Genomic DNA, 14,647 nt, shown 5'->3' with positions numbered 1-14,647 from the left:
TGGGGCATCATTGTACTCAGGAGTAAGAACAAATTGTATGGTGCATTTTCTCCTGTTCCCTTGTGAAAATATCAAATTTGGGGCCAAAACAGGGGTTTTTTTTGGGGGGGGGGATGTGAATTTATTTTGTTTATTTTTTTCATTGTTTAGTGTTATAAAATTCTGTGAAGCACCTGGGGATTCAAGGTGCTCACCACACCTCTAGATAAATTCCTTGAGGGGTATAGTTTCCAAAATCGGGTCACTTGTGGGAGGTTTCCAGTGTTTAGGCACCTCAGAGACTCCGCTTTCTATTCCAGAAAATTTTGCACTTAAAAAGTCAGGAGAAATTGCACAACAAATTGTATGCTCCATCTTCTCCTGTTACTCTAGTGACCACATTGTTTTAGTTCTTGTGACGCATCTAAAGGGTTAATACACTTCTTGTATGTGGTTTTGAGTACTTTGAGGGGTGCAGTTTTTAGAATGGTGTCACGTTTGGGCATTTTCTGTCACACAAGCCTCTTCAGCCAGTTGAAATGTGATGTCGTCTCTAAAAACAATAAAATAAATCTCTATTTTTATATAGCGCTAACATATTCCACAGCGCTTTACATACATCAGGAACACTGTCCCCATTGGGGCTCACAATCTAGAGTCCCTATCTGTATGTCTTTGGAGTGTGGGAGGAAACCGGAGAATCTGGAGGAAACCCACGCAAACACGGGGAGAACATACAAACTCCTTGCAGATGGTCTCCTTGGTGGGATTCGAACCCCGAACCCAAGCGCTGCAAGACTGCAGTGCTAACTACTGAGCCACCGTGCTGCCCCAACAATAAAATATTTTTTAATTTATTTTTTTTTTGGGAAAAATGAGAAATTGCTGATATTTGAACCCTTCTAACTCCATAAAAATAAGAAAAAGGGAGGGGGGGCGTGGACGGGGCTTCATGGAGCAGGACGCCTGAGGGTTGAGCTCCTCCACCCGGGATCAAATTAGCCCATATAAATTAGCCTGAGAATCCCACTATGGGGAAGAAAAAAAACCCAAAGACCACCAAGGACCCAGGAGCCCCACCAGCGACCACCCAGTACTCCTACCTGATGAGGGAAATGCCAGAGGAGCAGGAGGCCGCACGGGCGGCTGGAGCGCCGCATCCTCCCCATCCTCAGACAGCTGCATCAGCGTTGTCTGTGGAGGAGGCTCAGCGAGACTCACCGGTCCGCGCCGCAGATGCAGAGAGAGGAGAGGGACGTCAGGAGCCCGGAGCCACAGCGTGAAGGAGAGGTGAAGATCCCGTGGATGTGTCAGCGGGCGATGGGCCTCCCTCGTGGACAAGATGGCGGTGGCAGCGGAGGGAACGCGAGGTGACTCACCCAAGCGCCGACAGGAGCGGGACCGCAGTGTGCCAGGTGAGGGTGTGTGCCTCCGGACCACCAGGCCAAACGGGAGGTTTACGTTCTCCCTGGGTGCGGGACTCTGCGGCCCGGTGGTGACCGTGACGCCCCTCCTCCCCCATAGAGATCCTGGAGCGTGGCGGGGGCTGAAGCCCGGCTGCCTCCTCTGATGACAGGCAGAGAGGAGCAGGCAAGGAGGAATGGGGCGAGGTGGAGTGGGGGAACAGCGGCTATGAGAAGGAACATGGCCAGAGGGAGGAGGAGGGGGGAGCCCTGGGGTTGACGCAGGAGAGCAGAAATGGCGCCACATCGCCTGCTGGAGTCCCCCAGCCCCCATGGGACAATCCACTTGGTAACGGAGAGGATTTTATGCCCTCCCCACTGGGACCACCAATGCTGCAAAATGAGAATGTTACCCCCAGGCCTCAGAGGGCCCACAAGCCAACCAAGGATCTGGGGTCACAGGGTTCAGATGCTACAGCCCAGCAGCAAGGGACCCCTAGGCCACCACCTGGCCCGTCTGACAGGGAAACTGTCAGGAGAAAGGCTCTGGACAATACGATCACCGGACTTCCACATCCACAGCTATCAGGCCCTCCACCAGAGTGGTGGGAATTTGTTCTCCAACTTCCCACCAAGAGAGATTTTCAGGCACTCATCTCTGAGGTTAAAGATACCTGCAGATCCGAAATAGCGGCGGTTCGTCAGTCTGTTGCTTCCATCTCTAACAGAGTAAATCAGCTGGAGAATGAAGATAATGAAGCTAGAACCACTATCCGTCACCTCCAGTCCCAAGCCTCCTCTCAAACTGAAGTTATAAGAGAGCTACAACGCCATATAGAAGATCTAGACAATAGAGGTAGGCGCCATAATATAAGGGTCAGAGGCGTCCCTGAGGCCCAAACGAAGGAAGATGTTACAGCAATTCTGCAGACCATTTTCAACTCGCTCCTTCAGCGCCCTCATGTCAACCTAATCCCCATGGATAGAGCGCACAGGGCCCTGCGCCCCAAAAATCTAAAGGGGAACCCTAGAGACATTATCTGTCATATCATCGATTTCCAACTTAAAGAGAAAATAATGTTTAAGGCACGACCGCCAAAACAAGTGATGTACCGAGGCACCAGGATTCAACTATTCCAGGACCTCTTATGGATTACATTACAGCAGCGAAGGGCCCTTCGCCCGCTGCTGTCGTCTCTGAGGGCTAATAACATCCTTTATAGATGGGGCTATCCGTTTAGCCTTTCTGCACGGCAAGGAGAGACTTCAGCCAGTCTTCGGACCCCGGCAGACCTGGAGTCTTTCTGTCGGGCATTTGATCTCCCCGCTCCGGACTTGCCGGACTGGACTTTACCTCAGCAGATACCGCAGCTTTCCCAGGCCTGGCAGCCAGCCACCACATCGCGTAAGCGGCAATCCAGGAGTGCGAGGGAAGACGGACCTACATGATCGTATCCTCTCGTAAATTTATGGCTACCCTGTGAACTTATCAGTGGTTACTGGTCTCATTTATATTGTCTTTTATCTCCTTGGGATTTTCTTTTCTTTCCAGAATCCCCGGGGGCAGGGGGGACCCCGTGAGTCTGGTTTGTGGAGTTTCGTCACCCACCCCATCGACAGAGTCGTACCAATTTATTAGCACTTTGGTCTTATAGTGCAGGTTATAACTAGTGTGATAACTTCTAATTTGAGTGAACATAAGTCGACTCTGGAGCTGGGATAGTGGACGGTTAGAGTTGACTGTCATACACTTATCCTAGTATACAATTGACAAGTTTTAACTCTTCGGTAGAAAACAGTTATGTTTTGGTTTGTTTTTCTATGTCCTGTGTATATTCACAGGTATGCAATCCACCAAAGTCTTAATGCTTTGTCCCAGAAGGGCTTGGGGACTACTTTTGCCATACACACAAAAGGGCGGTGCCGGGCACTAGCCCTTCTACTAGCATCTGTTGACGTCTTGAGATGGCTAAGTTAATGAGTCTTAATGTCAAGGGGCTGAATTCAGATATAAAGAGGAGGCTGGTCCTACAGGAGATGCGAAAATCAATGGCGGAAGTGGTGTTTCTGCAAGAGACACACTTCACAGAAAAAAACGCCTTCAACTTTGCCCGCCATTGGTTTCCCCAATCCTTTTCGTCCACAAATACAAAAAAGAAGGCTGGGGTAGCTATACTGATTTCACGCACTTGTCCAATTCAAGTAACTGGGTGTGAAGCGGATCCCTTAGGTCGCTTCCTCATAGTCCAGGGTACCCTGAATGGGATACAACTAGTCTTGTGTAACCTCTATGCCCCACATTCTAATCAAACTAATTTGTTTCCTCGGTCCTATCACGCCTCCCGTCGGATCGTGGGGCCTTACAAATCATAGGGGGAGACTTTAATATGATGTTTTCAGAAAGGGCGGATAGAATTCTTGCACCTTTACACCCGGTAGGCTCACATAGAACATCCCATCTGTCTTACTGGCCTCCGCAAACTGATTCATACGCACCAACTATTTGACTTGTGGAGAATTGATAATCCGACGGCAAGGCAATTCACCTTCTTTTCACACCCCCATAATTCGCATAGTCGAATAGATTATTTCTTTGGCAACGTCCTCACACTCAGAACACTCCAACAAGCACAAATGGGCAGAATCACGTGGTCGGACCATGCCCCTTTGACAATACACCTTAACCTAACGAATGCCCCCCCAAAAAGAATCCATTGGAGACTAAATGAATCCCTGCTGACCAGCAGAGGCACTACTCCACGCCCATCCCACCAAGTCCCGCCTGAAAAGGGTCATAGACCTGAGAACTAAATTAAAAGAAATTTCACATGGGAAGATAGAGAAGCTCTTACGCTACTCTCGCCAGAAATATTATGAATACGGCAATAAGCCGCACACGATGTTGGCTAGAAGGCTTGAGGACTAAACTGTAAATTCCGCCCCTTGTGCCATAAAGGACACTTTAGGCACTCCTCATTATGACCCCACAAAAATTGCCCAACTCTTTCATGCATATTACACGTCCCTGTACTCCATCCCCCCCGACACTATCAATGTCCCACCCGGACAGAACAAAAATAGTAAACGACTACCTGACTGACTGTCACCTCCCAAAACTGTCCCAGGAGGCTCTGGATGACCTTAACCGAGAAATATTGCCAGACGAGATCCACCAGATCATTGGGGACCTTCCAAACTATAACGCCCCGGGCCCAGATGGGTTTACGTACCTATATTATAAAACTTTTATAGGGGAACTGTCTCCCCATCTGACTCATTTATTCAAACTCTTTATGACAGGGGAGGACATTCCAAATACATTCTTACATTCCTATTATTCCCAAAACAGGTAGGGACCCTATGGACTGCGCGAGCTACCGACCTATTAGCCTCCTAAATTTCGATCTTAAAATATTCACCAAATTGCTGGCAGAATGTTTAAATCATTGGCTCCCACACCTGGTCCATAAGGACCAAGTAGGGTTTGTCAGATTCCGACAGGCGGGAGACAACACCCGAAGGATCTTGGATCTGGTGGAGGTGGTGAACAGGGAGGGAGTGGAAGTACTTCTTCTGGGATTGTATGCGGAGAAGGCTTTCGACAGGCTGGACTGGTCCTTCATGTTTTCCGTGTAGGGTCACTTTGGCTTGTCGGGGCCATTCGTCTCCGCATTGAGGGGTCTGTACTCTTTCCCGGCGGCGACCAATCGCCTCCCACACGCTCATTCAGAATCCCTGCCTATCCGAAATGGAACCAGGCAGGGCTGCCCATTGTCCCCTCTCCTATATGCTCTTCGTATTGAGCCACTGGCGGCACAGATCCGACTTAATCCGGACATTATGGGGGTCAAGGTTCGGGAGAGGTCTTTTAAGGTGGCCTTGTTTGCGGACGACGTCCTACTGTCCCTGACTAACCCCGCCATCTCTCTACCAAATCTACATGCAGTGCTAACCCAATACGCCACACTTTCGGGATACAAACTTAATTCTGATAAAACAGAGGCCTTACCTCTTAACATCCCAGAGGCTAAATTACAGTCCCTTTAAGCAAAATTTTAAGTATTCTTGGAGATCGGACTCCCTGCGATATCTAGGAGTTAGAATAACCCCCAACTATAAGGCATTATACCAGGCAAACTTCCCACCCCTGATACGTGAAGTAGAAAATAGCCTTTAAAACTGGTCATCTCTATAGATCTCGTTCTTGGGCAGAATCGCCACAATCAAAATGTCGGTCATCCCTAAATTCCTATATTTATTTGAAACACTCCCGGTGCGGGTTCCCCTGGGGGTCCTGAAAAAAGTCCAGTCAACATTACTGCAATTTATCTGGCACTCGGGAAGACACCGTATTCCAGACTCTGTTCTGTGTACACCCCGTACAAAGGGGGGTCTGTCATTCCCGAATCATAAAACTTTACTACTACGCCTCGCATTTACGTAGCCTGGCCTCATGGACGACCCTACCGGCCTACAACAAGTGGACGGAGATAGAGTAGCTATGGATGGCACCCTACCAGCCAAGCTCACTAATCTGGGGCCGCCCTAGTGACACTCCCTCTAAAGACCTCCTAGGCCCAATGGCATTTACAAGAGAGATATGGAGGCAGTGTAGAATGAAATACCAGCTGTCCTCACAGTCATCTCTGTTGACCCCTTTCCTGTTTACGCCACATCTGACGTAGGGTATGAGTCCGGGGGTGATAGGGCTGTGGGCAAAGGTGGGCCTTTACTGTTTCCGAGATATAGTTAAGCCAGTGACTCTAAAAGTAAAGCCATATTCAGACCTACGATACCAATACAACCTGCCCTTTCACCTGTATTTCTCATACCAACAAATAACACATTTCTTTACAGACAGTATGGGACTAACGGAGGTGCGTCGCCCAACCACGTTCGAGACCCTATGCTCTGGTCGAACTTCGACCAGGTGATTAATTTCAGCCATTTACGACATACTGATTACTGGGGATCATTTGGATACAGTGAAACACGCATACATGAGGAGGTGGGAGGGTTGGATAGGACGCCCTCTATCGGATGCACTCTGGTCAGTGATATGGGCTAGGACATTCCGGTCCTCGATTAGCACTCTCTACAAGGAGAATCAAGTTAAAATCCTCATGACATGGTACCACACTCCAGAGCTTTTACACAAGTTTAATCGTAATTACCCGGATGTATGTTGGAGGTGCGGCCTTGGAGGTGCATCTCTATACCATATTTTCTGGACATGCCCGGCTATCGAGGGTTTCTGGGAGGAGGTAGAGCTACTGATGGGCAGATTGGTTGGTAGAAGTGTGTCCAGAGATGGTGGTGTTTTTGCTAAAGGCCCTCCCGTCGTCCCTAAGCAAGCCGGATTTAAAACTCCTACTTCATGTCCTCACAGCGGCCAAATGCTTCGTCTCACTATTCTGGAAGAGGGCGGCCCCTCCGTCTGTCTCTGATCTGTATGCTCGAATAAAAGATGTTAGAAATATGGAAAAACTGACAGCCCAGCTCCATAATACCATGGATGGGTTTGTAGCGACATGGTCTAATTGGGATGCGCTTGGGGACACCTACCAAATTTGAGGACGAAAAAGGCCTTAAGACAACACGTACTCCCCCTATACTAAAACTTGAGGAGCTGTGCGAAGGCTCCACCGGGTCCTTTTAGGTCTGGCTCTAGTCTAACCCTTCTCCGGGTTTATCTGATGACCGAATCCTGCTCGCCCTTCAATAGAATTTTAGTATGTTTTTGATACAGCTTAATTGTACACATACCTGTGAAATGTTTCTTTTACGTATGTAAATGTATATTTTTATTTGTTGTATACCATGTTAAAAAAAAAACAAAACCTCTTTTTGAAAAATAAAAAGTTGAACAAAAAAAAAAAATAAGAAAAATGTTTAAAAACTGTGCTGATGTAAAATGTAAAGTAGACGTGGGAAATGTTATTTATTAACTATTTTGTGTGATATAACTCTCTGGTTTCAAAATTCAAAGTTTGAAAATTGCATTTTTCAATTTTTTTTTTTTCATCAATAAATGCAAATTATATCTACCAAAATTTGCCACTAACATAAACTACAACGTGTCACAAAAAATAATCTCAGAATCACTGAGATATGTTGGGGTATTCCAGAGGTATTACCACATAATATGACCCTAATCAGATTGGTAAAATTTGGCTCTGGCAGGAAGGTGAAAACAGGCTCTGGTGTGAAGGGTTAAACAAAATTTGTAGTATTTTTAAAATCTGTCATGCACAAAATATTAATTCTATATGATCTCTGGGTAAAATAACAAAACATAATCTATTCTTTTCTCTGACCTTCATGGTTGATAAAACAAAAATAAATGTCTGTGTTCTTAGATTTAGCATTCGGTTTTGTTACTTTTCACTGCTAAACAGTTTCTAAACTTTTAATATCTTTAAGCTGTCTGGATTTACATCAGATCCCCGGGAAGTCTGTAGCTGCCTTTATGATCTTGAGACCAACGTCTGTGAATCATTCAGTATCCTTTCCAATTTCATGAGTGACTTAATGATTAATGCAGATACTCTCAACAAACACCTTAAAGGGAATTGGTCATCAGAAAATACAGTACTTTCCTGCAGTTAGCCTTAAAGTGAACCTGTCAGGTCCAATATGCACACAGAACCACGAGCAGTTCTGGGTGCATATTGCTAATCCCTGCCTAACTGTCCCTGTATACACTAGCATAGATAAAGAGATCTTTACAAAAAGTATTTCTTAAGAACATTTATCTTACGCTAATGAGTGAGGGGACTAGCCCCAATGGTGTTATATCCCCCAACTAGTCCATCCTCTTAACATGTTAGTATGTCTACAGGGACGTACTAACATGTTTTTCAATGCAGCGTCACCAGCGGTACCACGAGTACTTGTGTTCACTGTGACTGCTCTTCTGAATGCCGGGCACTTCCGGTCATGAGCAGTATGAAGCCGGGTGTACACGTTCCTACTTCAGAGAGGTCTACTGCGCATGACTAGAAGTGCCTGAACTTGAGAAGCACAGTCACAGCAAACACATGTACGCGTGGCACCGCTGGTGATGCTACATTGAATAGCGTGTTGGTACATCCCTGTGGGCGTGCTAACATGCTAAGAGGGGGACTAGTCGGGGGATATAACACCTTTGTGACTAGTCTACGTTCATTAGCATATCATAAAAGATCTTTAGAAATACTTTTTCTAAAGATCCCTTTATGCTAGTGTACGGGTATACAGGGCGGTTAGGCAGGGAATAGCAATATCACCCAGATATTGCACCTGACAGGATCCTTTTAAATTAAATGTGGATATCTAATTGGAAATTTGGCAATATGAAGAAAATGAAGTTATAGTGTCTCTGCACAGTCAGCTGGACGGTGCCTGTGGCTGTGAACAGTCAGCGCTCTGTGTCCATGTTTCATAATGGTATTTACTTGCAATAGCACTAAGGGTCCCTCGCTCCCCATCCCATACACTTTAGCTGGTTCGACCAATCATTTGGCCAGCAGCTATCTTGCGTTGAGTCCCATACACTTTAGACTGTCTGCCGAGTCCATGGATGTTGGTAAATTTGACCATTAGTCTAATGTGTATGGGGCCACTAATCTGCAAGTAAATACTGTAATTGTTCTGAAGATATGTTCCCTTTAGAAAGACTCAAGCAGTTAACAAAATAAGGGTTTCTCTATCGTTTCATTGGGGGACACAGGACCATGGGTTATGCTGCTGTCACTAGGAGGCTGACACTAAGTAAACAGAAAAAGTTAGCTCCTCCCCAGCAGTATAACCCCTGAGCCGGAGGCGGGCTCAATCAGTTTTTTGCTTAGTGTCGTAGGAGGCTGATGTGGGCCGACTGGGCCCCCTTCAGCCACTTGATTTTTTGCGTATTTTTTCATTTTTTCTCGGCGACGCTTGTCGCTCTCATCTGTGGTACTTCTCTGTTTCTGCAGGTATCGTACTTCTCTTCCTCAGCTCTCGCAGCCCGGTGGGTACCACTCCCTAGGGTCGCAGAGGTTTGAGTCTTCGGGCCCTCGCCCCCGTCCATTCCCGCGGTACCAATCCCTGGTGTGTTCGTGTGGGGCAGAATCTTCCTGGGCACCCCCTATCCGCTCTGCGGTATCACCCCAAAGGGCGCAAGGGGCTCGGCATATAGGGACTGGACCACAGCGCGTCTCGATCTAGGATGGGGCCCACAGCGCTGCTACATTTAGGGGCTTCCACCCCCCACCAGCGTCCACCTCCCTGCCTTCTTCAGCCGGCTTCCTGGTGCCCGCAGCCATCCCTTCTGCGAGCGGAGCACACAGGAGTATGTGCAGAGTCTCAGCCTGCACTCTGGACCGCGCCGCGGATCAGGTAGGACACCATCTCCTACCTTCTCCCCTCGGGCGGCTGCGGAAATTTAGGCCCCGGTCTGGGCCTAGTCGCCGGCCACCCCCGCTACGTCCGCGGAGCTCCCTGCAGACGCCTAGGTCGGGCGGATTCGATTCGCGGCTGCGGCGACGCCGCCTTGCGACCGGGTCCGCCGGCGCTGCCTCTGCCCGCGCGGCAGCATCAAAATTTAGCCCCCGGCTTCGGCCTGGTCCTCGGCGTCCCAGGCTGCAACGCCGCCGCCTTGCGGCGGCGTCCCAGGCTGCAACGCCGCCGCCTTGCGGCCGGATCCGCCGGCGCTGCCTCTGCCCGCGCGACAGCGTAAAAATTAATGCCCCGGCTACGGCCTGGTCCTCGGCGTCCCAGGTTGCGACGCCGCCGCCTTGCGGCTGGGTCCGCCGCCGCTGCCTCTGCCCGCGCGGCAGCGTCAAAATTAACCCCCGACTTCGGCCTGGTCCTCGGCGTCCCAGGCTGCGACGCCGCCGCCTTGCGGCCGGGTCCGCCGGCGCTGCCTCTGCCCGCGCGGCAGCGTCAAAAATTTAGCCCCCGGCTTCGGCCTGGTCCTCGGCGTCCCAGGCCCGCCTCCTGCGCAGCGCTATTGGCCGCCGGCCTCTCCTTCTCCGCCCTCCGCTCTGCCCCAGGCATCACCAGGGGGTGGGGGATATTTTTTCCCGCTCCCTCAGTGTTCATTTTATTTAAAAAAAAAAAAAAAAAACAAGATTATGGCAGGGCTGGGTATCTTTTCCGGTCTGCGGATTGCTGAGGCTGCAGCAATTTTTTTCAGGGAAAAACAGAACACACTATTATTTGTAGTGTATATTTTTTATATTGGGTCGATTTTTTTATTAAAAATACGTGCATGATTTTTCGTACATTGACTCCTACATTGCTTATGCGGGCACTTGTTCTCTCACGTTTTTTAGTACATAGCGTTTCCAGCTCGACTTTTTAGTTATTTTGGGCCGGTAAGCCCAAGACTCGGTCCCCTCCTTTGTGAATTATTTTCAAGGAGATGTCAGATTGCTGTTGACCCCTGCCGGCTGGTTAACGCCCTGTCTCAGGCCATAACTCCCCTCGCTGCGTCCCTCGGGTTCGTGCGCATGCGCCGCGTCCCCGGCCGATGCTCGGTCATACCATCCATAGGACTGGCGCAATCCCCTCGGGGAGGTGAGTCCCGTACCAGGGACCTTTTTTCCTATGCTGGAAGCGGACCCGCCAGGTCTCGTCCTTTGTGGCCCCCCAGTTTCCACTTATCCCCCAGGTCCAGACTGTCCTTCCTCCGGCAGTCTTCCGACCTCTCGGGTGATGGCCCAGGCATCCACCTCTGCTGGATTCTGAGCAGGACCTAGATGTCTTGGCGCATGACGAATAGCCTGCTACAAATGGTGAGTCAAGCCATAAGGCTACGGACAGCCCTCTTCTCTCCGTGCACGCAGGTCTCCCTTAAGACATTTGAAGCAGACCCCTATGTGCTCAGAGGACATCCAGAGCTCGCCGAGTTACCGCGGGCTCACAGACAACTACCAGTCACGAAGTTGACCAGCAGTAAGTCTTGTCATTGTCTTTTTTCCCTTCTCCAAGGCGATTTCGGAGAGAAGGGGCATACTAAACTGGAGTCGCTGATGATCACAGACGGCGACCAGACACGGCGTTTACCAGCGGTAAGTCGTGTTATTGTCATTGTCATTCCCCCAAAGGGCTCTGGAGAGAGGGGGCATGCCTCTTTGCAGGGAACAAGGTGGGGGCCACTGCGGTTTTTCAGTGGACATCCAGTTCGCACGGTGACTGCGTGATCATGGATAATCCCCGGACGCGATTTTTGCCAGTGGTAAGTCAGTTTATTTGTCTTGCCTCTTCTCGAAGGGGGCTCCGAAAGGAAGCGGCACGCTACCCTTTATGCGACCCGCCTGGGTTCCTCCGGGCTTCTCGTCACTATCGTGCCGCTCCGCAGGGACTTCGCGGACACCATACGCAGCGGTCCACGTCCCACCTATGCCGACCCAGGGCTGGGTATCTTCTTCAGTGTGTACCCTCTTTTCACAAACCTGATGTCTGCCCGCTACTCGGCCTGAACCTCTAGCATCAGTGTGCCCACCATCGAGACCTCTGACTCGGGATCAGGAACGCAGATTCGACATCTGGGAAGTCGCTGACTTCCTTTCCGACTTTCGGGAACGCCTTTTCGGAGATAGACGAGTCTAGTTTATCCCCTAGGCTACGTCAGGGTAGACTACTCTCTCCCCTAGGCTACGTAAGGGAAGGGTATATCCCTTTCCCGGCATCGGCCCTGATGCACCAGGATCGTTCCCTCACGCAGCCCCGTCCACGCCGCAACCCGTCTGGGAGCCTTTATCCCTACAACAGCCATCTCCGCCTTGCATGGCTGCGGACCGCTCCAGCCTTCTAAGAACGCTTGCAGGGATCACTGTCCCTACGCATCCTACTCTGCAGAGCTGCTAGGCTCTCTCCGCCCAGAAACGACCGGAGGCCCTGAGTCTCCCTTCAAGGACCCTCGCCTTGAGGTTTAGACCATCATCACCCTCTAGGAAGCTTCCCCTTCCTCGCTACTAGGGTAGCTGAGCTACCGGAAGGAGTCCTCCCAGACCCGGCCCGGTCCGGTCTATCATCCCTCAGGCACAGTATTCGAGCCGTTCAAGGGTGGCTACTCCTCACGCAGGAGTAGTTTCCCTCCTGGCACAGAGCCCCGCGTGCTCTTGCCTCCCGCTCCCCGTTTCTTCCCTTCGGTTGTTTGGCTATGCGAGTCCTCAACAGCCTGTGGCGGTGATAGCGACGGTGCACATACCAGATTTCATCCCGCACTCTCCAAAGGAACACACTGAAGAACGGAGACAGGAAGGTTCCGTCTTAGCGGGTGACCCGCCAATCTCCTCCTAGCGGACCAGTCTTCGCAACCATCCCTGGGAAGCTTCCCTTTCCTCCTCTGGAGCTTATTATCAACCGTCACCAGCCTCCCGTGCTAGGGTATGCTTTCCCACCATTCCTCGGCACGGTCCCGAGGGACACCCCTAGAGCGTCGTCTCTCTTTCAACATTCCGGACTTCAGAGCCAGTTGGTTAGCCAGGTTACAATTTCTTCTCTAGGTCATGGTTACCCAGCCAGGTTCCAGTCGGACCATGCCACAGCGGTGATGTGCATCATCCACCAGGAAGACGCAGAGAGTGTCATGGCAAGGGAGAGGCCAAGAAGATCTTGCTCTGGGACGGGTCCCTTCAGTCGCTAATCTCGGCAGCACATCCCTAGCGTGGACGTTTGGCCGGCCGATTTCCGCGGTAGGTTAGACCTCGCGTAGGTAAAGGGCTCCAACACGGAAATCACCAGCCAGATCTCTGGCGAAGGAAGACCTCCGGTCGTGGACCTTTTTGGCCTTCCGATCCAAATTCTCAGTCAATGGTGCTTCGAGTATGCACCTGCTCTGGACTAGATGACGACGCCCGAGACCGGTCGTGTAGCCTGTTCAGGCTCTCGTACATCTTCCCGCGGCTTCCTATGATCTTGAGGATTCTCAAGATGGACCAAGGCAAGCGATAGCTCGGGAGTGGCCCAGGCGAGCATAGTTCACATAATTTACTCATCTCCTCGCAAATGCCCCGTGGCTCCTTCCAGACCGCAAAATTCTTCCGTGTCGGGGCCCCTCTATTCTACCAGGACTCAGAAGTCACAAGTTACATGGCCTCACCAGTGGATCCCGGGTGCTGGCTCGGTCAGGTCTGTGGACAAGATGATGGCAGACATTGAAGAGGGCCGGAATCCAGTTTCCTCGAAGATTTATTTCATCGTTCACTAGAAACGTGGGACCTTAAGCCAGGGAAGGGTTCGCTCAAGGTACCCCCTTTTTTCCCTGCTCCCACCTGTTTTGATAGGTGGGCTCCTCGTGGCCATCTGGTTGTTACAGACGGCATCAGGGCGGACAGCCCTCTTGTCGTTTTTTCCCCCCTTTTCCGGCTCCGCCAGCAGGACAAGGGGGGGCTCCAGCCAGAACCTTTCGTTTCTGTCCAAGACACCTCGCTGTTCCTTCCAGCAGAGGACTTTAGGTTTCGGTTTCTCGATTCTAGGCTCCTCTCTCAGCCTAAAAGGGGCATAGTTCGTTCCAGGGCTGGTACGAGCCCTCAGTCTTTCGTGTCTGCAGGACACCATTTTTCGGTTACACCGACCGTCAGTCCATCCTTCCACCCTTGCCCAAGAAGCGTATGCTGGCGCTAAGGGCCAGAATATCACATGGATCCTTTCCTCCATCTGTGAAGACTATCGCATGGAGGACGGATTTCCGCCGCGGTCTACCGAGCAAGGGGCACCCTTGAACGACTGGACTCCAGTCGTCGATCGACCAGGTCCCCTGATCCGCCACCCGCTCTAGTCGGCATACTTTGACTATTTTCTACCAGGTTCACACCCAAGCTTCGGCAGAGGCCAGTCTTGGCGTAAGGTTTGCGGGTGGCATTGGCACACCTGTAACAACGTAGGCGCTTGTAGGTCTGGGTCAAGCCCGGCAAGGGGAAGCGGCTTCCTTCCTATCTCCGGTGATGGTTTTCTTCCCACCCAGGGACTGCTTTTGGACGTCCCATGGTCCTGTGTCCCCCAATGAAACGATAGAGAAAGAAGGATTTTTGTATACTCACCGTAAAATCTCTTTCTCTGAGTCTTCATTGGGGGACACAGCACCCACCCTGCTTGTGTTTTTTGTTACATATGACATGCCTGTTGCCCCAGTGCCTATATTCCCAGGTCACTGGTCACACGACTGTTCGTCATAGTTTCTTACCTTGTTTTTATCCAGGATTGTTTGGTTCTCCTCCTACTGCTTGTGCACTAAACTGATTGAGCCCGCCTCCGGCTCAGGGGTTATACTGCTGGGGAGGAGCTAACTTTTTCTGTTT

The 14,647-nt window shown here is 50.6% G+C and overlaps 1 protein-coding gene across 2 annotated transcripts in view; it reads left to right on the top strand.

The window, feature by feature from the left end:
* BABAM1 (BRISC and BRCA1 A complex member 1) overlaps window positions 1-14,647 on the top strand; it is a 52,564-nt gene that overhangs the window by 37,178 nt on the left and 739 nt on the right. The window contains exon 5 of one of the 2 annotated variants that reach the window (XM_075314788.1): window positions 7,806-8,006. The exons of the other annotated variant lie outside the window; for it this stretch is intronic. Within the exon in view, the coding sequence (XP_075170903.1) occupies window positions 7,806-7,991 (186 nt within the window). The 3' untranslated portion in view covers window positions 7,992-8,006. Of the gene's footprint in view, window positions 1-7,805; window positions 8,007-14,647 lie in introns of those variants that run through there. 2 annotated transcript variants of the gene reach the window in all.

The sequence above is a fragment of the Anomaloglossus baeobatrachus genome, chromosome 1 (assembly GCF_048569485.1).
Source record: "Anomaloglossus baeobatrachus isolate aAnoBae1 chromosome 1, aAnoBae1.hap1, whole genome shotgun sequence".
Lineage (NCBI taxonomy): Eukaryota > Metazoa > Chordata > Amphibia > Anura > Aromobatidae > Anomaloglossus > Anomaloglossus baeobatrachus.
This window is presented reverse-complemented; position numbering and strand designations above follow the sequence as displayed.